Source organism: Thalassophryne amazonica, chromosome 19, assembly GCF_902500255.1.
Source record: "Thalassophryne amazonica chromosome 19, fThaAma1.1, whole genome shotgun sequence".
NCBI classification, from domain to species: Eukaryota; Metazoa; Chordata; class Actinopteri; order Batrachoidiformes; family Batrachoididae; genus Thalassophryne; species Thalassophryne amazonica.
The window spans coordinates 49,101,160-49,126,838 of NC_047121.1; the positions used below are offsets into that span (position 1 = coordinate 49,101,160).

A 25,679-nucleotide genomic window follows, 5' to 3' on the forward strand; every position below is an offset into this window, starting at 1 on the left:
TTGGGGATGAAAATTTACAGGGTGATTCCATAATTTATTCCTCAGAATTGAGTGATTCCATATTTTTTTCCCTCTGATTGGTCTAAAAAAGTAACTGTTACTGACTGCCACAATTTTTTTTCCTGATTTCTTATAGTGTTTCTTAAAGCCAGAAAGTTGCCATTTGAAATTACTTTAGTTTTGTGTCATGTCTGTGATCTGCTTTTTTTCCAGAAAATTAAACAACTGAATGAACATCCTCCGAGGCCGGTGATTCCATAATTTTTGCCAGGGGTTGTATTATATTAAAGTAGTGAGAAATAAGCACTTCTAAAACTGAAAACGCTATTTTAGGAACGCAATAACACCTCTGAACTTATTTACAAGACATTTCATGCACATTAGCATGGTGACATAACAGGCTGGTAGCTAGCTGCAAAACTCTGTGTCATATATTATGTAAAAGCAAATGAGAAATAAACACTTCTAAAACTAAACACTGTCTTTTTGGAACTTGGCAACACCTCTGGAATCATTTACAAGACATTTTGCAGACGTTAGCGTACACACTAACTTCCGCTAACTCAAAGCTAACTTCCTATGGAGTAAAATTTGTCTCATTAATACCTATAAATGCACAGAGGGTGATCTCGAAATATTCCTTGATTTGCACAACATGAGCAAATGATGATTTCATTTGAACATGTAAGACAATAGGATCTTAATAATTAATTAAGCAACTGCAAATTATAAAGAACACAATGCTCATACGGCCGAGGGTATTTTAGCATCACCTTATATTTATAGGATTATACTCAAACATTAAGTTATGAGTACATTATAAGTTTGATGAGCTTCAAGGCCAACGGGTTCATCCTCGTGGCTCTTTTGATATGTAAATAGAAATGAAAGGAGACGTGAAGAACGCAAAGATTGCCCCACACTTGCAGTTCTTGTCTTGAGGCAGCAAATTGTGTTGACTATTCATCATCATTGCTCTGGTGGCTGAATCCACAGAGCTGTTTTTTTGCCCGCTGGTAGTGGTGCATCCACAAGAGACTCTTGTATTTCTGGAGCCTTGCATCAGAGAATAAAAACAACACATGGCTCTCAAGTAACATGCCGACCACCGCGGTAGATCATGCGGGCAGGGCGGGTGGTGGTGGTAGGGGGGGTGATTTTTAAACTAAAGTTGCTAATTATTGCTACGGCTCAGTTCATGTGTAGCTACTTTCAGCATTTTGGTTCTTTAAATCCTTTCTGTTTGGAGTTATACTGCAGCATTGTGAAGGTTTGCTGTTGACAGTTGATAAGGTGCTTATGCGCCTGTGACCTGTTCACTTAATAGAACACAACAGGAGGGATTTCAACGTGACCATTAAAGTTTAATGCCCTCATTTGGTCAGTGAATAGCATATTTGGCAGGCAACAGCTCGACCCTGCTCACCTGCCGTGGTGTATTTCTTGAAAATCACCCAACCTGAGCCGTAAAGGCTCCCTGCGGTCAAATTAAGGTGGATGGAGGCTAACAGTAACCTTTAGTAAATCTTTATTGTAAGCCATTTTTGCATCATAAACCTTTTACTTTATCATCCGTAATTACATTTAAGGCATCTGTTGTAGAAATTAATTTAGCCTGATTGTGCTGCAACTAGTAAAACAATGATCACACTCACACACAAAATCAATAACATGTAACTTAAATCCCCAATTTTAAAATAGTCAAATAATCTGGGTAATTTTAAATTTTCTTTAAAAAAATTGCAGATCAGAAATGTTTTGATTTATTTATTATTAATGACCTCCCACAGCTTACCAGCAGTTCTTTAATGGCCCACCAAGGGACTGCGACCCACACTTTTGGAATAACTGCACTAGACAGTTGTTGCTCAAGATGTGACTTGTATGTTTGCATTATTGTTTAATGGAAAAAACAACTGACAAATGACATAAATGTTTCAGTGGTTATAATATAATATAACTGAGTGCCAAATTCGCTGTAGCAACCGAATTTAATTTTGTCAGAATGATAACTAAAGCTATCTGATAAATACATTTTGACTAGTCAGCATTAAATCTACAGAGAAAATCTGTCAACCATAAATCCAAAGCTTCTTTTTTTGTGCTGATATCTTGAAAAGAAGTCCAACAATCATATGGCAGTTCCACTTTCTAACTTTCTACTTTGGGATTTCCACAGCTGCATTTTAAAACAGGAACTTACTTTTTATCTTTAGTTTTAGGTGTGGGTCTCCCATGTGCCTTCTGGCAAATTGTAGGTGAAATTTCAAGCCTTCTTTGGAAGAAAATCCTTCTCTGTGGCACTCCACCATAGAGCTGGCAATACAACAGACAAATGTTGCACAGCAACACACGCCTATAACTCCTTTAGAGTTGTCATGGAAGTCTTGGTGGCTTCCCTCACTAGTTTCTTGAACAGTCACTGCCTACTTCAGGCAGATTTACCACAAAGTACCACACTGTTTGTATTTTCTAATGATTACAGTTAGTGAAATCATATTCATTGATGTGGAAATCTTCACGTATACATTCCCTAAAAACAAACCAGTGGTTTCATTTGAAATAATAATAAATAATAAATTAAGCAAAGCTTGTATAATGAGTTGGAATGGCGTATGAGTATGTGGCGTCTAGAATGTTTTTAGAACCTTAGACCTCAACAGTTTTTAGAAGAAGAACTCAACCCTTTTATTTCCTGTTAATTATGTACATTTTTAATGTTAATTTAATGTCTTAATGTATTTATAAATTGTTGAGGGTTCTTGTTATCATATACACTATTATTATTTTATTTCCTCTTCTATTTTATCATTAAATTTTTAAATGGACCACAATGAAATTAAGTGTTTTCACTTTCTTGTGTCATCCATGTATTTTTAAAGCATTTACAACTATATTATGCACTTACATTGAACTTAAAAGGGGTGGTGGCCAACTGGTTAGTGTACCTGGTTTCGGTGCGGCAGGTTCCCGTTTCAAATCCCACCCCTGCCCAGTGGTGGGCACAGATAACCAAAAAATTAACTTCAATAACAGATAATCAGATAACTGAAAAGTTATCTTCAATAAAGATAAAACAATAAACCACCCAAAAATGTATCGGAAGTTACAGATAACCGATAACAGATAAATTCCAATATTATCTCTAGCACATTTACAACTACTAGTAAAACAAATTTAATAGCTTCTAATAATATTAAAAATAACAACAGACCCAAACAATAAAACCACACTTTTTTCTTTCAACAGTATGCCCCTGCTGGAAGCTCTTGTTCACTGCAGCACTCCGAGCACAGAGGCACCCCAAGACCTAAACAATGAGACCACACTTTTTTCTTTCAATATTGGGCATCTGCTGGAAGCTCTTGTTTATTACAGCCCTCCCAACACAGAGTCATCCTGAGAGCAGCCGTAAAGCCAGCTCTCTATCAATGACAAAGCTCCGGACATGCGGAGGACTTGAAAAATAAAGTCATATTGAGTTATGGTGTTGATTTATAAATAACATTAATACTGATAGAATAACTCCATTAATGTCAATTCTGTCATTTGTACAAAGTTAAAATATAACATATATCTTTTAATGTTGAATAATGCACTAATTCTGACATTTTGTAACAAAGAGACAGATCGCAAAGGATTCTGGGTAAACGTGCCTCTGCTAAACACTGATTGGTTTAGTCATTCATTATGTAAACCAACACGTTAATGTGACGTCTGTCGTGTGTTGGTGTTTAAATGTGCTTTTGTAAAATATTCCATTTTTTTATTTGTAAAAACAGGCATTTTTACGGAGCCCTGGAAGTGTCATCGCAAAATTTTTTGCATGTGGAGAGAATGTGCGCATGTTTGCGCACATTCTATCCACATTCTCTCTTTACAACATTCATTTGATGTTGTAAATTGTGCTTTACAGTGTGCGAGATGATTTTTCATGCAGGAATTTTTTGGACCAAGTTTCAGGTTAATCGTGCGTCCTGCATCGTGTAGTGTTCATGGAGTATCAAGCTGCGGTCAACATCTGACGACCACCTCCTGATCGCCGATCGTATGGTCGAATGAGAATCAAACCTATTTGATATATTATTGTGGTCGGCCGTCATGAGGTTATCCTGCTGCTGAAAGCTACAAGCAGCATCCAACCATTCACACTGTGCCTGTGCAAACACTGCAGAGCTGTCTTGTAATAATGTTGTTATTATTATTATTATTATTATTATTATTATTATTATTTTGTAGTTGTTTTGTTTTTAAACTTCATTTGTAAAAAAAAAAAAAAAGCCATTTGCAAAGCAAAAAAGTTTATTTGACAATCATCTGACATAACAGGGGTCAAAATAAATAGAACACTGCCATCTACTGGTCCCCAGACACTGCCATGAACACTACTGGCCAGTAGATGCTAGATGGCAGTAGAGGCTTTCAAAACAAATTCTAGATAATCCCTGTCTGCTCACATTTAAAATGCGTGGAATTTAACAAACGCAATTAAAAAAATCAACGTCTATACACGCAGAGAATATATTCAAGAGAGTTTTAGGCACTAGAGTTTAATGCTGTTGTCCGTGGAGTCTGAACAGAGTGTCTGAAATGCATTTGTCCTGTCGTGACGTACTGAGATTACATCATCCTACCCAAAATGCACTGCGGGGCAGAGCATGTGCTCACAAAACCTTAAAAATTAGCACATTACTTTAAAACTAAAACATATATCTGATATTTTTACTTTATGAAACTTCAGACATGACAGTAATTTTAAATAACTTGTCCAAAATTAGTTTAGTTAAAATTTGAACCATAAGTTAAAAATGTATGCCTCTGGATGACTTAGGTCATATTGCCAGCATATCGGTATGGTGTTAAAGGAAATGTTTTTTTTTTTCTTTTTCCTTTTGGGGTAGTTTTTCTTTGTTTACAGAGGATTGAGATGCTTTTTATACAAGCTGTTCGCTTTGCAAAGGTTATAACTATGCATCTGTTACAAAACTTTTAACAGGTGGGTGCTGAACTAATTTTAAAAATGCTTGTCGCTGTTCAGCTTTGTTTATTTTGTTTATCGGTTTAAAAGTTATCGGACAAAAATTAATCGGAAGATAATTGGTCTGATAATGGTTTTTAAAGTTATCTAAAAAGATAATCCGATACTGAAAACATTATCTTCGATAATTATCAGTTATCGGATTATCGGAAGTGTGCCCACCACTGCCCCTGCCACATTTTTCCACATGTGGAGTTGCATCAGGAAGGGCATCCGGCTTAAAACTTGGGCCAATTCAACATGCAGATCCACTTCGGATTTGCTGTGGTGACCCCTAGTGCAATCAAGGGAGCAGCTGAAGGGACTTACTTACTTACATTGACCTTAAAAATCACTCATGCTTTTAATATAAAGAAGACTTACCACCCCCTGCTGGAATGGCATGAGTCCAGAAAGTAGGTAGCAGTACACATGCCTGCTGTAAGCAGGTGGTTTTAATTTGACAACCAAAGACAGTGACTGAAGACATTAAAACCAATAAACATTTCACTCAACATTAAAACTTAAGTCACTCATGGCAATAGTAACATGAGACTTATCTAAACTGACTAAACCAATTGAGCTAAAAAACACAATAAAACAATAACACTAACAACACTGTTAAACTAACATGAACCACAATAACAACATTTAAAACTTAAAAAACCTGAACTCCCATGGTGCGATCACATAACTTTATGATGATTTTTTTAAAAAAGGGTCCTTTTCATTTATTTCTGAAACCCCCTGTATGGGCCCTGAGGCCCATTTGTGCTTATCTTTGGATTCCATAACCTGGACAGGACTCCAGTCGGATGCAGATTAGATCCCAAGCCAAAGACAATACTCATTTCCAGGTGGGAGGACTGAGACAATGCTCATTAAGTGTCTTGTCCAATGAGACAGGTAGCGTTACTGGAAATCACAACCACTGTATTAACAGCCAAGCCCCTTACCCACTGAGCTATGTGCTGTACTTCAAAATATAGGGGTGCCAATAACTCTGACCAAGACTGGTTGAAGAAAGTATTTTTGCTTTGCATATCTTTTCCTGCGCTGAGTTTCTCCAGCAGCTTAAAAACAGCTGTGAGCCCATCGTGAGGTTCTTTGGGGACTGAGATTGGTTCTTTCATGTGGATAATGTTTACTTGCCAAACTACACCTGAGGCATTAAGATCAGCTCTTTATCTCACTTGGGGAGGTATTGCGATACAGTGAAGGTACAGTACAGCTTGTGCACTGCTGGGAAGTGCCCACGTGCACGTCGATGGCCTCCAAACATCCGCGCTTTCCTTCCAAAATCAGCAACTATTCCTGTCTTCCTTCACTCACTCGCTCCCTCTGTGGCTTGAAGATAAGAAAACCTCTACAGCAACCATATGAACAGTGTTCCCAGAAAGTCCCATTGTTTCCTGGGCTAGTGCTGAGGGGAGATTAAAAATAATAAGTAGTGGTGCCATTAGGAATGGCGGCAAGCGACAAAACATTCATTTCAGTTTGTTGTTGAATGGCTACCCAGCCACTCTGCAGCGACTGATAAAAGTAAAGCTGTTGGCACCAACCGTCTATATTAATGCGTTCATGCTTACGTGGCTGTTAGAAGCAAAGTGGTTCTCAAAAGTCAAATATATGAACACAAGTGTTTGTGTTCCAGTTACAGTCAGTGATGATTAGAAGAGGATATTTGTAGAGGAAAATTCAACTTCTCTTGCTGTACCCAGTGGTGGTGCCAGAATTTTTTTTTTTTTTTTTTCTTGGTGGGCGCAGTGGAGCTGTCATTCTTTAGTGGTGGGGTTACAGGATTTGTCGTGAATGCCCAAACATGTATTTTAAAGTAAATTTTATGTGCCTCTTATGGGACTGGGCGATATGACCTAAAATTCATATTACTGTATAAATTGAATCCCTTCACAGTAAAGGTATATATCGCGATATAAGTGTAAAAATTATAATGAAAGTGTTTCTGAATGGGTTATATTGTCCCTTAGCAAAGCTAAATTTATTAAAAAATATGGAGACCTCAAAACTACAGCTACAATTTGCCAGTAGGTACATCTAAGATGCAAGCCTAGATTTGATGATTGGTGAACTTTCATCTCTTGAAAACCAGATGGCACACCCGCTCCGAATACATGAACCATTTTCAAGACGGAAGCATTTCCTCATTTTCAAAGTGCAAGAAGGAACCAGCAAAAATAAAAAAATAACGGTGCTTAATTTACTCATATTTGAAGTCAGTCTGGGTAAATCGTCATTCCCTGGCTGATTTTCTGCACCTGGTTAAAAAAATAATTTTGTTATTTAATGTGGCGCTTTCTCAAATGTTTGATTCAGGTTGTGACAGAGCATCCGCTGAAATAGACAGTGGCTTTGCAAATATTGCACATTGCTGTCTTGGCTTTGCGGTGTTCAGTGAACATGTCCGCAACAGAACTCCTCAATGTTTGCCTGTTTTGCTGACTGCGAAGTGCGGAAGACTGCTTGAAACACTCCTCGCCTCAGTGAGGCACTCGCCTCAGCTCAGAACACTCCTCCTCCCCTCCTCCCTGCACTCTGTCTGCTGCAGGAAAGGAGCAGTGCTTCACAGACGTTTCACAGAGTTTTCCTGGATTGAAAAAACTCCACGTTGTATTGGAAACCTTATTGCGATTGGTCGGTGGAGCCCAAATCTCTACCATAGGCCAAATTTATATCATTTCTACCGTCAACTGCCAATACCGCGCAGCTCTACCCTGTTATCATGAACATCATTAATTCACACAGTCAAGTCCATAAGCATTGGGACAATGGCGTGATCTTTGTCATTTTACAACCAACACACAACCACAGTGGTGTTCACATGAAACACTCACTTCAGTTTCAATTCAACGGGATAAACAAAAATATTACATTAATGGTTTTGGAATTATGGTCATTTTTAAAAACCATTCCTCCCCTTTTAGAGGCCATATACAGCAAAACTAACTAGATACGAGAATTATTGTTAATAAGAATCAACACTTTCACAAAACATTTTCTTTAGACATCAGGGGAAGGATGCCTAAATAATTCCAAGAAGGATTTTCCTCAAAAGAAGAATTCCAGCTTGTTTTCTAAATGGCACACAGTAGACTTGACTTTTCTTGAAAAGAATCCTTCTCTTCCTGCTCTGCCATGAATCTGTAACTGGTCAAAACATTTGCACGACACACAATTTCTCGAATAACATCCACAAACACCTATAACTCCTTCAGAGCTATTTGGATGTCTTGGTAGCTTCCCTCACCTGTGTCCTTCTTGCATATTACCTCAGTTTTTAAGAACTGCCTACTTAACACAGACTCACCGTACAGTATGAAATTGTTTGCAGCTCATAATGATTGAAATAAATCAAAGACATATTCATTGACTTGGAGATGTTTATGTATCCATCTCCTGAATTTTCTACAGAAAATGTGATGTTAAAATAATGATTTGCTTCAACAATAGTCCTTACATTATGGTTGTGTGATTACTTATAGCCTCTGGGAATGAAGGATTTTGAATAGAAAATGTCTTTTTTTCATTAGGTTTCTCAAATTTTGGGAGGCTACAGCTCCTTCAAACATCATCGCAGAACTGCCTTTGACTGTATTTCCCCTTTTTTAAAAACACCAGCATTTCTATGAGTAAACTGTCACATCCCATTATAAATCAGTGTTGCTTGTATAGTGTGAACAAGCATGATGAAGTATAGTTGCATTTAAAAAAAAAAAAAGATGGACAACTGGAAGTGATGTCATGTTTTTCTTGTGGCAGGCAATTAAGTTCTTATGGTGCAGGAGACATGAGTTCAAGTCCCACTGCTGCTGAACAAAACAAACAAAAAAAAAAAAGCAGGAAAATGAAACGCAATACAAAAGCATGCATCATAACACTGATTTATATAAGTATGATCTCTGTGATCAGCTGGTCAGTAAGTCACTATTCCTGTAGGTGCTGCAGGTTTGGTTATCAGTGTAGTTGCATCTTGGTCAGTGAGTATACTGTGAGTTCTCACCCTTTTTCTCAGCACAAACTCAAGCTTTCAACTGTGCGCCAGTACTGCATAAGTTATCAGACGGTGGCCAGTACAAAACTACTAATTCTGTGTGTCAATTATTTGAATTTTATGGTAATAATATAGTAAATTAGTGCAAAGAGAAAGCGTGTGTTGAACATTTTATCCTTTGGAAACATATCCACATCTGATGCTGGGACAAACAACTCATTTTTTTCAAAGTATATATGTGCCAGGTTTGGCTCAATTCTGCTGCACTAAAGTGTCTCTCCCCTTAACTACTACTACAACTACTACTACTAAAGTGCTCAATAGCCTGTGTTGTTCCCCATATATCAAATACAGTTGTATGTAAAAGTCTGGCCACCCCTGATGACTTACATGATGTTCCTTTCTAAATCATTGGTTGTTCAGATCAGCAATTTCAGTTAAATGTATCATATAGCATACAAACACAGTGATACTTGAGAAGTGAAATGAAGTTTATAGGATTTACAGAAAGTGTGCAATAGCAGCCGATCTGCTCTGTGTAAGCCTGATCCTGTCAGATCTCAGAAGCTAAGCAGTGCGGGGCCTGGTTAGTACTTGGATGGGAGACCTCTTTGGAACACCAGCGGCTGTGTGTGTTTCTCCAGGTTACACTGGAGTTGCGTCAGGAAGGGCATCTGGCGTAAAACTTGTGCCAAATGCCAATGCGGATCTGGCTGTATCCGCTGTGGCGACCCTGAAACAAATCGGGAGCAGCTGAATGGACAACAACAACATAGAAAGTGTGCAATAATTCTTTAAACAAAAGTAGGCAGGTGCATAAATCTGGCAGAAATAACAGCCTCTAAACGCTTCGTATAGCTTCCAATGAGAGCCTTCAACTTTAACAAGATTTCCAGTACCTGCACTGGCCACACAGCCCCACAGCATGATGGAAGCACCTCCAAATATTACTGTATGTAGCAAGCAGGGTTGGGTAGGATTACTTTGAAAGAATACATGTGGATTACATGTATGGATGTACATACATTTGGATTACTTGTAATCTGATTACTTTTGGATTACATTTCAAAGTAATCCTACCCAACCTTGGTAGCAAGTGTTTTTCTTGGACTGCTGTGTTCTTTTTCAGCCATGCATACCACCCCTTGTTATGTCGAAATAACTCAGTTTTAGTTTCATCAGTCCACAGCACCTTATTCCAAAATGAAGTTGGCTTGTTCAAATGTGCTTTAGCATACCTCAAGCGACTCTGTTTGTGGTGTGTACGCAGAATAGGCTTCCTCTGCATTACAGCATCATATAGCATCTCTTTGTGCAAAGTGTTCTGTATAGTTGAACACTGCACAGAGACACTATCTGCAGCAAGATCATGTTGTAGGTCTTTGGAGCAGGTCTGTGGGTTGACTATGACTGTTCTCACCATCCTTCACTTCAGCTTATCTGAGATTTTTCTTGGCCTGCCGCTTTGGACCTTAACTAGTGCTGTGTCTGTGGTTTGCCATTTCGTCACTATGTTCATCACAGTGGAAAATGACAGCTGAAATCTCTGAGATATCTTTTTGTATCCTTCCCCTAAACCATGATGTTGAACAGTCTTTGTTTTCAGGTGATTTGAGAGTTGTTTAGAGGCTTCCATGTTGCCACTCATTAGAAGAGATGCAAAGAGGAGAAACATTTGCAAATGGCCACCTTAAATACCTTTTCTCATGATTAGATTCACCTGTGTAAGGAGGTCAAGGGTCAATGAGCTTTCCAAACCAATTTTGTGTTCCAATAATTAGTGCTAAATGTATTCAAATCAATAAAATGACAAGGGTGCCCAAATTTATGCACCTGCCCAGTTTTGTTTAAATAATTATTGCACACTTTCTGTAAATTCTAGAAACTTCATTTCAATTTCCGAATATCAGTATGTTTGTCTGCTATAATGATATATTTAACTGAAATTTCTGATCCAGACAACCAATGAATTATAAAGGAAAATTATGAAAATTAACAGGGGTGCCCAAACTTTTGCATACAACTGTATATGTGTGCCACATTTGGCTCAATTCAGAGTTGCCGTTTGGAGAGGGACACACACACACACACACACACACACACACACACACACACACAGTTGTTTCTTAATATACAGATATCAAAAGTGATTAATACATTTGCAGTCACTAAATATATGTCTGATAATTTCACGTGAATTTATGTTGGGAAAGTGTAAGTACACGGACCCACAACAGGGGGCGCAAATGAACGGACAATGGAATAGGTCAAATAACAACACTTTACTGTTGCGAACGTGCACAACAAACACAACAGATTACACAATAGATCAGAGGTCAAATTACAAGGTGTCGTGTGGGCAGGCTCGAAGATAGGAGACGCCTGTCCAAAGCAGAACCGGAACCACACGATTTCCTCCGCCACCAGACCCCGGGAATACTGGAGCCGCCAAGTCCCGAACTCCCAGGTGGCCACTGCCTCTGCGTGTCGGACCTGGTACTGCTGGCGAGGAACAAAAACACAATTAAACGTGGGTGCGTCTGCACCCAGCAATCTGCACGGCAGGGAAGCTACCTCCACCTCTCGTTGGAGAAAAAGTCTGTTATCACTCACAAAAATCACAAAAAGGGCTTTCTATCAAGCAGTCAGGCTGAGGATATTACCTTTCAGGTAGAACGATATCTCGGCAAAGAGGTGGAAATGACGTCTTGCTGATATACCGATGCAGATCAGATGAGTGGTGACAGCTGTCACAGGTGATGAGTGTCAGCTGTCACCCCGGCTGCTCCTGTGAGGCGGCAGCGCCCTCTGGTGCCTGGAGCCCGCACTCCAGGCAGGGTGCCCTCTGGTGGTGGTGGGCCAGCAGTACCTCCTCTTCAGCGGCCCACACAACAGGACCCCCCCCTCAACGGGCGCCTCCTGGCGCCGACCAGGCTTGTCCGGGTGGCGGCGGTAGAAATCGGCCAGGAGGGCCGGGTCCAGAATGAAGCTCCTCTTCACCCAGGAGCGTTCTTCAGGTCCGTACCCCTCCCAGTCCACCAAATACTGGAAGCCCAGGCCCATCCTACGGACATCCAAAAGCCGGCGCACAGTCCAAGCCGGCTCGCCATCGATGATCCGGGCAGGAGGCGGTGCCGGACCCGGAGTACAGAGGGGTGAGGTGTGATGTGGTTTGATTCGGGACACGTGAAATACAGGATGGATCCGCAGTGAGGCTTCAGCTGCCGGCCTCACTGCGGCTGGACTGATGACCTTCTGGATTTTGAAGGGACCGATGTAACGGTCCTGTAACTTGGGGGAGTCCACTTTGAGGGGGATGTCCTTTGTCGACAACCACACCTCCTGCCCTGGCCGATACGCAGGGGCCGGGGTCCGACGACGGTCTGCATGGGCCTTTGACCTCATCCGGGCCCTCAGCAAGGCAGAACGGGCGGCACGCCACACCCGACGGCACTTCCGTAGGTGGGCCTGGACCGAGGGCACACCGACCTCTCCCTCAACCACTGGAAACAAAGGCGGTTGGTACCCCAGACATACCTCGAAAGGGGAGAGGCCGGTGACAGAAGTCCAGGACTGCAGCCCTAGCTTCTGGTGGGACGTAAAGTCTGTTCTTCGGCCCAGTTCCGGGGTCCGGGCTTCGTGCCAGGGCCTCCCGGACGGTTCTCTCTACGTCCCAGGTGAGGGTGGCCACGATAGTGGACTCCGGGATGATGGGTTCCGGTGGATCCGACAACTCCGTTTTGACTTCATCTTCATGTACCCGGGACAAGGCATCCGATCTCTGGTTCTTGGTCCCGGGACGGTAGGTGATCCGGAAGTCAAAACGGCTGAAGAACAGTGACCAGCGGGCTTGCCTGGGAATCAGCCGCTTGGCGGTCCTGATATACTCCAGGTTCCGGTGGTCAGTGAAAACCGTGAATGGCACGGACGTTCCCTCCAACAGATGTCTCCACTCTTCAAGAGCCTCTTTCACCGCAAGGAGTTCTCGATTGCCGACGTCATAGTTCCGTTCGGCCGGGGTCAACCTGCGGGAAAAATAGGCACACGGGTGAAGGACCTTATCGGTCTTCCCGCTCTGGGAAAGCACAGCTCCTATCCCTGAGTCCGAGGCGTCCACTTCAACCACTAACTGGCGACTAGGATCGGGCTGCACCAGAACGGGTGCAGACGAGAAGCGCTGTTTCAACTCCTTGAACGCGGCATCGCAATGATCCGACCAGGTGAAGGGAACTTTTGGTGAGGTCAGGGCTGTCAGGGGGCTAACTACCTGACTGTAGCCCTTAATGAACCTCCTGTAGAAATTAGCAAAGCCGAGGAACTGTTGCAGCTTCCTACGGCTAGTGGGTTGGGGCCAGTCTCTCACCGCCGCAACCTTGGCCGGATCAGGAGCGACAGAGTTGGGGGAGATGATAAACCCCAGGAAGGACAAAGAGGTGCGGTGGAACTCACACTTCTCGCCCTTCACAAACAGCCGGTTCTCCAACAACCGCTGCAGGACCTGACGTACATGCCGGACATGAGTCTCAGGATCCGGAGAAAAGATGAGTATATCGTCTAGATATACGAAGACGAATCGGTGCAGGAAATCCCGCAAGACATCATTAACTAATGCTTGGAACGTCGCGGGGGCGTTTGTGAGGCCGAACGGCATGACCAGGTACTCAAAGTGACCTAATGGGGTGTTGAATGCCGTCTTCCATTCGTCTCCCTTCCGGATCCGAACCAGGTGATACGCATTTCTAAGATCCAGTTTAGTAAAGATTTTGGCTCCATGCAGGGGGGTGAACACGGAATCTAATAATGGCAACGGGTATCGGTTGCGAACCGTAATCTCATTCAGCCCCCTGTAATCAATACATGGACGAAGTCCGCCATCTTTCTTGCCCACAAAAAAGAAACCTGCCCCCATCGGGGAGGTGGAGTTCCGGATCAGCCCGGCAGCTAATGAGTCCCGGATGTAGGTCTCCATTGATTCGCGCTCAGGTCGTGAGAGGTTGTACAGCCTGCTGGACGGGAACTCAGCGCCTGGAACCAAATCAATGGCACAATCGTACGGACGGTGCGGGGGAAGGGTGAGTGCCAGATCCTTGCTGAAGACGTCAGCAAGGTCGTGGTACTCAACTGGCACTGCCGTCAAATTGGGCGGGACTTTGACCTCCTCCTTAGCCTGGGAATCGGGAGGAACCGAGGATCCTAAACACACCCGATGGCAGGTTTCGCTCCACTGAACCACCACCCCAGACGGCCAATCGATCCGGGGATTGTGCTTTAACATCCATGGGATGCCCAAAATCACGCGGGAGGTGGCAGGAGTTACGAAAAACTCAATCTCCTCCCGGTGGTTTCCAGACACCACCAGAGTTACTGGTGGTGTCTTGTGTGTGAGTAAAGGGAGGAGGGTGCCATCTAGTGCCCGCACCTGCAATGGCGTAGGAAGCGCCACCAGAGGGAGCCCTACCTCCTTTGCCCATCTGCTGTCTAGCAGATTCCCTTCTGACCCCGTGTCCACCAGTGCTCGGGCTTGAAGGGTTAAATCCCCGCTCAGGATTGTGACTGGGAGTCGTGTGGCAATTTGTGTGTGTCTCACTTGAATGTCTTGACCCCCCCTTAGCCCAGTCTCTAAGGGCGAGTGTTGACGTTTTGGCCGTTTGGGGCAGTCTCGCTGTGTGTGCTCTGTTGAGCTGCAGAGAAAACACTCTCCACGGATCAGCCTTCCCATTTTGGCCCTGTGCGTCTCCCTAACAACGTCACCAGGGGGAGCTGTTGCCCCACAAAGCGCTGCGGCTGTGGAGCGTGGGGAGGGCGGCCCCTTTTCGAACCCGGAAGGGAGAGGGGCGGCGCGTATCAGGTCACGTCCTTCGCCTCGCTCCTGACGGCGTTCCTCTAACCGATTGTCTAATCGTATAACGAGATCAATAAGCCCGTCTAAATCCCGCGGTTCGTCCTTAGCCACCAGGAGCTCCTTCAGGACCAACGACAGTCCGTTTACGAAGGTGGCACGGAGGGCAGTGTTATTCCAGCCGGACCTCGCAGCCGCGATGCGGAAGTCGACTGCATAAGCAGCTGCACTCCGGCGCCCCTGTCTCATTGACAGCAGCACGGCTGAAGCGGTCTCTCCTCTATTTGGGTGATCGAACACTGTTCTGAACTCCCTCACAAACCCATCATATGTCAGAAGGAGCCGTGAATTTTGCTCCCAAAGCGCTGTAGCCCAAGCGCGTGCCTTGCCGCGAAGCAGATTAATTACATAAGCTATCTTGCTAGAATCAGTCGCGTACATGACAGGACGTTGTGCGAAGACGAGCGAACACTGCATAAGGAAGTCCACGCACGTCTCCACACAACCTCCATACGGCTCTGGAGGGCTTATGTATACTTCAGGGGAAGGTGGGAGGGGTCGTTGAACGACCAGTGGAACGTCACTGTTACGCACAGGGTCGACAGGAGGGAGAGCCGCAGCAGCGCCCTGAGGGCGCGCCTCCACCTGCGCGGCGAGAGCCTCCACCCTGCGGTTAAGGAGGACGTTCTGCTCGGTCATTAAATCCAACCGAGCCGTGAAAACGGTGAGGATCCGCTGCAACTCACCGATCATTCCTCCTGCGGGCGCCTGTGCGCCCTGTTCTTCCATTGGCCGTTCAACAGCCGGTTGACGCCCTTCGGGATCCATGACGTTGGCCGAGATATCCTGTTGGGAAAATGTAAGTACACGGACCCACAACAGGGGGCGCAAATGAACGGACAATGGAATAGGTCAAATAACAACACTTTACTGTTGCGAACGTGCACAACAAACACAACAGATTACACAATAGATCAGAGGTCAAATTACAAGGTGTCGTGTGGGCAGGCTCGAAGATAGGAGACGCCTGTCCAAAGCAGAACCGGAACCACACGATTTCCTCCGCCACCAGACCCCGGGAATACTGGAGCCGCCAAGTCCTGAACTCCCAGGTGGCCACTGCCTCTGCGTGTCGGACCTGGTACTGCTGGCGAGGAACAAAAACACAATTAAACGTGGGTGCGTCTGCACCCAGCAATCTGCACGGCAGGGAAGCTACCTCCACCTCTCGTTGGAGAAAAAGTCTGTTATCACTCACAAAAATCACAAAAAGGGCTTTCTATAAAGCAGTCAGGCTGAGGATATTACCTTTCAGGTAGAACGATATCTCGGCAAAGAGGTGGAGATGACGTCTTGCTGATATACCGATGCAGATCAGATGAGTGGTGACAGCTGTCACAGGTGATGAGTGTCAGCTGTCACCCCGGCTGCTCCTGTGAGGCGGCAGCGCCCTCTGGTGCCTGGAGCCCGCACTCCAGGCAGGGTGCCCTCTGGTGGTGGTGGGCCAGCAGTACCTCCTCTTCAGCGGCCCACACAACAAATTTAGTTCACTTTGTAAATATCTGTTTTCAAGTCTTCCTGTTGATCCATGATAAGAATAAAAAAACCACATTTATAATTTTGAAAGTATAAAATGTGTAAATACCCTAAACTGAACATCGAGTACGTTTTACAGGTTGTTGGAAGTTTAAAGTTTAAATTGGTTAAGTTTTTCAATTATAAGTTGAACAACTCTTTAAATTGTCCTTCAGGGCTTCTCATTCAAAACCAAGTCTGATGCTTCAATTCCTGTTGCAATAATTCATATTGTCGCGTTACCGCGTCAGTTTGTTTATCAAACTTAATGAATTGATCCCCGAGCTCCTTTCTGTCGTGCCAAACCCACTCATTTTCTGAATTCACACGGAAGCTCAGCCTCTATTTTTTTGTTTCCTCCTTTTTTTCCTTTGCAGTCAACACAGGAAAATGTGCTGCTTAAATCAGTGGGAATTCAAAGCTGTTTTTCTCTGCTCTCTTGCCAGGGTCATCGCAGATAGCCCACTCCTATCTGCCTCCCCAGGCAAGACTTAGAGCTTTGACTGTTGGTTTGTGCTTAGAGTTCAAACTTTGGCTTCAACATTCTGCCAACCAGCAGCAGCCGCTGCCGCTACACACACACACACACACACACACACACACACAGATGAGAACGGAGGCAGAGAGAAAAATATGAAAAAGATATATATCGGCAAAACTGCCCTCAAAACCCAGAGAAATGGTTGCAAACATCCGAAGGTGAGACGAATTTGTGCGGAGGATGGTTTTTAAAACACTAAATGAGGGGATACGTTTGATTTCATTTTGACTGTTGGAAATCACAAGCATGAAAATTCATTAAAATCATTGAATTGTGTGCAACGCTCATTTCTATCTTTCATCTTCATTTATGTGTCTGCCGACATCCCGAGTAGAATATCACATTCAGTATATTAGACTCAACTTAATGTTGCACTGCAGCATCAACAGCAGTCTTAGTCTAGCAGTCTGGATGCCAGAATACACACACACACACACACACACATATATATATATATATATATATATATATATATATATATATATATATATATATATATATATATATATACACATATGTATAGCTTTAAGAAAAAAAACATAATTGTCTGCTGAGATCTAATTAAACTGGCATTACTTAGCGATAAGACCCCAAAGCAATTTTCTCATGTACCATCAATAGTGGTTTGACTTCCTTCCATATGTTTTACATCACGTGCAGCTGTTAGACATAAAGACTTTGCTTGTATTGTGAGATAAGTGGAAGTGGCTGAACACGGTAGCTGCAGCATGATCGATGGGGAGGGTCCACTGGTCCTAGAGTCCACTAGTCTTAGAGTCGACTGGTCTTAGAGTCCACTGCTCCTAGTGTCCACTGGTCTTAGGGTCCACTAGTCATAGAGTCCACTGGTCCTAGGATCCACTGGTCCTAGTGTCAACTGATCCTAGTGTCCACAAGTCTTAGAGTCCACTGGTCTTAGTCTCCACTAGGCTTAGGGTCCACTGATCCTAGTGTCCACTAGTCTTAGAGTCCACTGGTCTTAGGATCCACTGGTCTTAGTGTCCACTATTCTTAGAGTCCAGTGGTCTTAGAGTCCACTAGTCTTAGGGTCCACTAGTCTTGGGGTCCACTGATCCTAGTGCCCGTTAGACTTAGGATACACTGGTCTTAGGGTCCACTAGTCCTAGGGTCCACTAGTCTTAGGGTCAACTAGTCTTGGGGTCCACTGATGCTAGTGCCCGCTTGACTTAGGATCCACTGGTCTTAGGGTCCACTAGTCCTAGGGTCCAGTGGTCCTAGGGTCCACTGGTGTTAGGGTCCAGTGGTCGTAGCATCCACTGGTCATAATCTCTATGTTATTTGATGGTGTATATTACAACTCCTAACTGATTTTAAAGTTCACAAATAAATGTAATACTTTAAAATAGCTAATAAACCAGATCCAGTTTTATTCAATTTACACAAATAAAACATAGGAATCTGTTGACATACACCATTAATCACGTTTAATTATACTGTTGTCTATAAATCTGTTGAATTAAAAAATCAATAAATAATGGTAATTCACCATAATTGTTTTTTTTTTTTTTCCCATTGTCACACTTTTGTAACATTACTTAACCTACTTTGGTGCAACATATAGCATACCATAAATGTAAAAACAACTTCAACATGTTAATACTAGGAATAGGACAAGTGGACCGTAGGACTAGTGGGAAGTTTCCTGATCGACACTTCAAATTATTAAATGTATTTCATCTAGGGGACTCCTACAGCTGTGGCTGTAAGTTTAAACATGACTTAGCTACAAATGATAAAAAGCAATTTTCTACATCTCACATATTTAATGGAGAGCAGGCAGCCCAGTGGGAAAAAGGACATGGACTCCTAACATGCAGACCTGGGTTTGATCCCAGTCACACTACCTGTGTGTGTGTTCTTGGACAAGACACTTCATCTGCATTCTCTTAGTCACAGCTGGAAATGGGTACTGGGCAGGAGCGGGGAAGTAACCTGTGAGTTACACAGAGAGTCAACTCAAAGAGCTAAAACATTTTCTATATACACAAAAGACCTATTTCTCTCACATATTGTTCACAAATCTGTCTAAATCTGTGTTAGTGAGCACTTTTTCTTTGCTGAGATAATCCATCCCAGCTCACAGGTGTGGCAAATATAAATGATGATTAGACAGCATGATTATTGCACAGTTGTGCCTTAGGCTGGCCACAATAAAAGGCCACTCTGAAATGTGAACAATATTTGAGAGAATCTTTGAGTTCAGCTCATGAAAAATGGGAGCAAAAACAAAACTGTTGTGCTTCTATTTTTGTTCAGTGTATTTATGTCCTCAGCTTTTTTCTTTAATCACATAAGAAATCAAAGCTGTCAGCTGCTTAATTTAAGCAGTAGTCCGTTGACATGCCTGTGCATTGACTCAGAGTTTGTTTGTTTGTTTGGTGACACTTTTCTCCTCCTTTAGTGTCATATTCCTAATTGAGGCTTTGGGCTGAGGTGATCATGGAGGTGCACTTATACGAGGGCTGTCCGTAAAGTATAGGTCCTTTTTATTTTTTTCAAAAACTATATGGATTTCATTCATATGTTTTTACGTCAGACATGCATGAACCCTCGTGCGCATGCGTGAGTTTTTCCACGCCTGTCGGTGACGTCATTCGCCTGTGAGCACTCCTTGTGGGCGGAGTCGTCCAGCCCCTCGTCGGAATTCCTTTGTCTGAGAAGTTGCTGAGAGACTGGCACTTTGTTTGATCAAAATTTTTTCTAAACCTGTGAGACACATCGAAGTGGACACGGTTCGAAAAATTAAGCTGGTTTTCAGTGAAAATTTTAACGGCTGATGAGAGATTTTGAGGTGACACTGTCGCTTTAAGGACTTCCCAAGGTGCGAGACATCGCGCTGCACTCTCAGGCGCCGTCGTCAGCCTGTTTCAAGCTGAAAACCTCCACATTTCAGGCTCTATTGTTCCAGGACGTCGTGAGAGAACAGAGAAGTTTCAGAAGAAGTCGGTTTCAGCATTTTATCCGGATATTCCACTGTTAAAGGAGATTTTTTTAATGAAAGACGTGCGGACGGGTCCGCGCGTCGGGACGCAGCCGGCGCGGAGCGGCGGCACAGGAAAAACACCTCCGTGTTGATAACCATTTGTAAAATCCAGGCGGCTTTTGATGGCTTTCAGTGGAGTGAGTATATGAGAAATTGTTTAACAGCTGGAGATGTTCCAACTTGTCCTTAAGGCTTCCAACAGAGGTGTTTTTTCTGTGGCGGAGCGTCGCGGCGGCTGCGAGCCGACGCGCGGACCCGTCCGCACGTCTTTCATTAAAAAAATCTCCTTTAACAGTGGAATATCCGGATAAAATGCTGAAACCGACTTCTTCTGAAACTTCTCTGTTCTCTCACGACGTCCTGGAACAATAAAGCCTGAAATGTGGAGGTTTTCAGCTTGAAACAGGCTGACGACGGCGCCTGAGAGTGCAGCGCGATGTCTCGCACCTTGGGAAGTCCTTAAAGCGACAGTGTCACCTCAAAATCTCTCATCAGCCGTTAAAATTTTCACTGAAAACCAGCTTAATTTTTCGAACCGTGTCCACTTCGATGTGTCTCACAGGTTTAGAAAAAATTTTGATCAAACAAAGCGCCAGTCTCTCAGCAACTTCTCAGACAAAGGAATTCCGACGAGGGGCTGGACGACTCCTCCCACAAGGAGTGCTCACAGGCGAATGACGTCACCGACAGGCGTGGAAAAACTCACGCATGCGCACGAGGGTTCAAGCATGTCTGACGTAAAAACATATAAATGAAATCCATATAGTTTTTGAAAAAAATAAAAAGGACCTATACTTTATGGACAGACCTCGTATACTGCAAGCCATTTGGTACCATTGAACCTCTGGTAGCCAAGCTTCCATCAGTGTGTGGCACAATGTCCCCCGCCCCCGGCTTCCTATCTCTTGTCTTTCATATGGCCGAGTCCATTCTCTCACTCACTTCTGTCAGATTGTTTTTGCCTCCTCTGCTCAATACTGCAGCAAAAGCACAGACAGAATTTTGCACTGTGTCTGGTTTATTGCTGCCGATGGCGCGATTTGATGCACTTCTCTTCTCACCTGTGTTCTCTTTGTGTCTTTCACGTCCCCCTCTCTTAAAAGGAACCCCGTACAGAAAGCCTGGGTTCATTCCATAATTTCCCCCTTTTCATCCATGACTCACCCTTGGACCTGTCCTTGGTCAATAATCCTTTTCTACGTCTGTCAGAAAAATCGAGATGAGTGCTTTGTAATGTATTCACCGCTACACCGATGGGAATTCCTTTCTCAGCTCAGCCACTTTGCTGCGAATGACACGTTCTTCCTTTGTCCATCTCGTTCTCCCCATCACCTCCACCGTCTTCCCCCTGCCTTCAACCATCCTCATGCCAAAGGCCCCGTGTCCATATAGTGATTTTTTTCTGATGGGAAAGTGCAGAGTGATCTCCTACAAAAGCTTCATCCCAGCAGCTTCAGCGTTTTCAGTTAAAAAAAAAAAAAGAAGCCAGTCTGTGCATGGGATTTATTTCTATGGCAACAATAAACTGCAGAATTGAAATTAAAAAAAAAATTGAATGCACAATTTAAAAAAAACACAATATGGACACATGGCCAAACTCTCCAGCTCCACTTCTCACATCTACCGTGCTTTCTTTCATTCAACCTCTATGCTCACTGTTACAAATTTAACACCAGTGTAAGTGTTACAAATTGTCTGAAGTCTTTGTGCTGCTGCCTGTGCAGTTCTTTCCATGACCACAAGGACGACCTGCGGAAGCGACTGCAATACACCACACATAAACTAGAAATGGTGGAAACAGAATTTGACTCCACTCGGCAGTACCTGGAGACGGAACTGCGGCGGGCTCAAGAGGAGCTGGAGAAATTTACAGAGAAACTCCGCAGGTGAGTGTGTGTGGCAGCCTGACGTTTTGTGTGCAGCAGCAGATGGCCCCTCCACAGGGTCTGATTCTGTTGGAGGTTTCTTCCTGTTAATGCTCAAGCGACCGATTGGGTCGGGCATATATTTTTGTGCACCATTTGTCTAATTTTAATTGGAAAAAATGTTCCTACCACGAATTTGTTAATCTATTTGTTCTGCATTTGTTCATAGAATTTAGTAAGGATCGGCCGATCCATGTGGCAAAAATAATCCAAACTTATGCGGGGTCACTTATGACCCCGGGAAGATCTATGAGATTTTCAACGTTATAGCTTCAGATGATATTGTAATTTGCCAACTCTAATCATTATATTTACTGTTTTGCAAGGAAGCATGGCCAACAGACCAAGAATAGCAAGATTTACAGCTGCACAAGCATTGAGACTGATTCTTGATGCCCAGAGTGAGGACGAAAAGGACAATGGGCAAATATATTAGAGAGTGAAATAAATATGAAGAAGCCTAAAACAATCATTTATATAGAAATATTCCAATATAAAGTCAATGGGGTCATTAATAACTACTTGGTCATATCAGTCGCTTTAATAGCTTCATCACTTGAGGGTTAATTGTGTTTCTTGCCACTGTCACCATGTGTTTGTCAAGGAAATGTAGGCTCTCTGAAGTTTATGTAATACAGAGTAACTGGTGTAAGTGTAAAGTGAGTTGAGATGATGTCAGTTGTGATTGGTCCACAAAGTCAGTAAGGTTATTGGGGCCACTTTGCGTAATGTTTCTACCAATTTTGGTGACAATCAGGCAAGTAGAGTTGAAGTAATCTCACTCACAAGTGAAACAAATGGGCTGTATTTATATAGCGCTTTTCCATCTATATCAGAAGCTCAAAGCGCTTTACAATGATGCCTCACATTCACCCATTCACACAGACACACTCACACACCGACATCAGCGTGCTGCTATGCAAGGCGCTCACTACACAAAGGGAGCAACTTGGAGATTGAAGACCTTGCTCAAGGGTCCGTAGTGATCATCTGGCCAGACTGGGGTTTGAACCGAGGATCCTCTGGTCTGAAGACCACTGCTTAACCACTAGACCATCACCTCCCCATGTGAACTTCCGCATGACTGATTGACCAAGTCTCAGCACTTAGCGACATCTAGCCCACTGCCTGTACTGTGGGGATAAATAACGACTGAACTGAGATCCACTGAAGAACGGCTAAGATCATCTCATACAGCATTTCCTGTATGTTCATTTTGTGAATTGTTCTGTAATTTATGTCTGTAGCATGGCCCAAGCAGAGGGTCACCCCTTTGAGTCTGGTCCGCTTGAGGTTTCTTCCTTAGAGGGAGTTTTTCCTTACCAGTGCTGCTCTGGGGGTTAATAAGGTTAGACCTTACTTGTGTGAAACACCTTGAGGCAACTCGGTTATATAAATGAAAATAAATTGAAATTGAAAATTGAAAGCACAGTTTTAGAAATAAAGCTATAAAGATACTTTCATTCATTTTCTACACCGGCTTACTTCAATCAAGGGTCACGAGGGTGCTGGAGCCTATCCCAGCAGTCATAGGGCGTGAGGCAAGATACACCCTGGACAGACACCAATCTGTCGCAGGGCCACATATAGACAGACAAACAAATTCTCACCTGCACACCTACGACAGTAGGTGCTGTTGCATCTTTTGATCAAGCAATACAACATAGTAATGTTAGTGTGTGTACCATCTGTTGCTGTGCAGTTAATGGTGGTGATTCTTTGTTTTCCCGACCATCAACATGTGAATACATACAGCATTACTCCCAATGAGTGTGTTATTTTTCACAGCTGTACTAGACGGAGTGAATTATCACACCTAAGTCCCTGCCAGGAGCCAAAAATACATTCATTTATGTTTTGCAATATGGTCTTTCTCTCACCATTTTTGTCACCTTTGGAATAACTGTTATTCTAGTGATTCACGAAGGAGGATAATCAGCAGCCTTGTAACAGTTAACAGGAGCCACAGCGTCCATTTCGAAGTCAGGTGATAGCACCAGCAACATTGGACTGAGTGATAATAATGCATTTTGGCTATAATGGAAGTCCAGTCTGGGACTTTGCACTGGCGACATGTGTTGCAGCATCCACCATGCTACATAACTCCAGTGGGTCCTGCATGGCAACCATTCCCTCAACTGGTCCACCTCTTGAAAGTAACTATCTACTGTATCTGCTGCACCCATGTGGAATGTGAGCATCACCTTTTCCTTCTCCAGCCGCTGGGTTCCTCAACACTGAGGTGCCTGTGAGCTGGGACATGCCCAGAGAATCGCACCAGATGGCCAAAATGTCATAGTTCACATTTGCTCCAAATACAACATCTCGTCGTCAGGTGCCTTGACACTTGACTAGTGTGCCAATGAGTAAACTCGTCGTAAATTGTTGTAAACTGTCCGTGAACTATGCACGGCTGCATGCCAGTGCACAAAGAAGATTTTAAAATGTCCAATATTTGTGGCACACATAAACTTCGTGCCATTTGTGTGGATTAGCCGTGAATATTGCGCAACCTATTCACAAACACTACGTGTCACTACGTGTCACTGCGTGTCAATGCATGTCAGTGCGTGCATAGTTTATGCACAGTTTTCCGATGAGTTTACTTATTGCCATGCAAGATTCCGTGCCACTGTGGGGATCAAATTTGTGCAAGTGCCAAGGTGCAGACCATCTAATGACATGCATTGGCATGACGAATTGCGTGCCAACATTCATGCAAGTGTCAAGGTGCTTTAAGTCTTCCTAAGTAACCCTTCAATTAGCCATATGGAAGCTCATCTCTGGAAAAGATGACACCACAGGAGCGCTCCAAGTGTGTCGTCTTTGAAAAGTGGTGCAGTGCTGAGGGATCGTTGCACTGCTTTTCAAATACGCTTGAAAATGTACCTATAAAGTTGCAGGTAGCTTTTGTTTTAAGAAAAAAAATCCATCTTTTTCCAATAGGACATATGCATTAAATCTGATTTTTAACAATCTATAACCTAAAGCATTACATTTGCAGTACCTGCTGAAAGCTACAAACAGTCTGGAATGAACGTTTGCCTCCAGTCAGTCAAAGTCTGCTTCTTTTATGCTCTGTGCCGTAGTGTTCAGCCTTGGTTTTACTCCAGCTGCTTCCAGTCCACATCAGTGAAACACTCCCTTTTCGTCCTTCCTTGCCTGCTCACACAGTATCTCTTTCAGTTCTTTGTTTTACAATGTATACGGAAAGTATTCACAGCGACACGCTTTGTTATATTACAGCCATATTCCAAAATGGACCATTTTTTTATTCCTCAGAATTCTACACACAATACCCCATAATGACAGCGTGAAAAAGTTTTTATTTTATTTTTAGATTTTTGCAAATTTATTCAAATTTAAAAAAAAAAAAAACTAAGAAATCACATGTACGAGGTCAGTTAGAAAAGTATCGGACCTTTTTATTTTTTTCAAAAACCATATGGATTTGAATCACGTGTGATTGCATCAGACAAGATTGAACCTTCGTGCGCATGCGTGAGTTTTTTCACGCCTGTCGGTTGTGTCATTCGCCTGTGAGCAGGCTTTGAGTGAGCACCGGTCCACCCCTCTCGTCGTTAAGGAAATGGCGGAATGATTTGGAGCTTTGCTGCATCAATTTTTTCCTGAAACTGTGAGAGACCTCCAGGTGGACACCATTCGGAAAATTAATATGGCTTTCAGGGACGATTTTATGGGGATTACACAGATTAAGGAGTGCTCCAGCCGGTTTAAAGACCGCCCACAGCGTCTGAGAGCGCAGCAC

General features: G+C 43.3%; 1 protein-coding gene across 1 annotated transcript in view; it reads left to right on the forward strand.

Annotated features, from left to right (window-relative positions):
* Nucleotides 1-25,679, forward strand: part of LOC117500643 (brain-enriched guanylate kinase-associated protein) — a 108,607-nt gene that overhangs the window by 25,531 nt on the left and 57,397 nt on the right. The window contains exons 2-3 of the mRNA XM_034159388.1: nt 16,887-17,145; nt 21,708-21,871. Coding sequence (XP_034015279.1) covers nt 17,074-17,145; nt 21,708-21,871 — 236 coding nt within the window. The 5' untranslated portion in view covers nt 16,887-17,073. The remainder of the gene's footprint in view (nt 1-16,886; nt 17,146-21,707; nt 21,872-25,679) is intronic.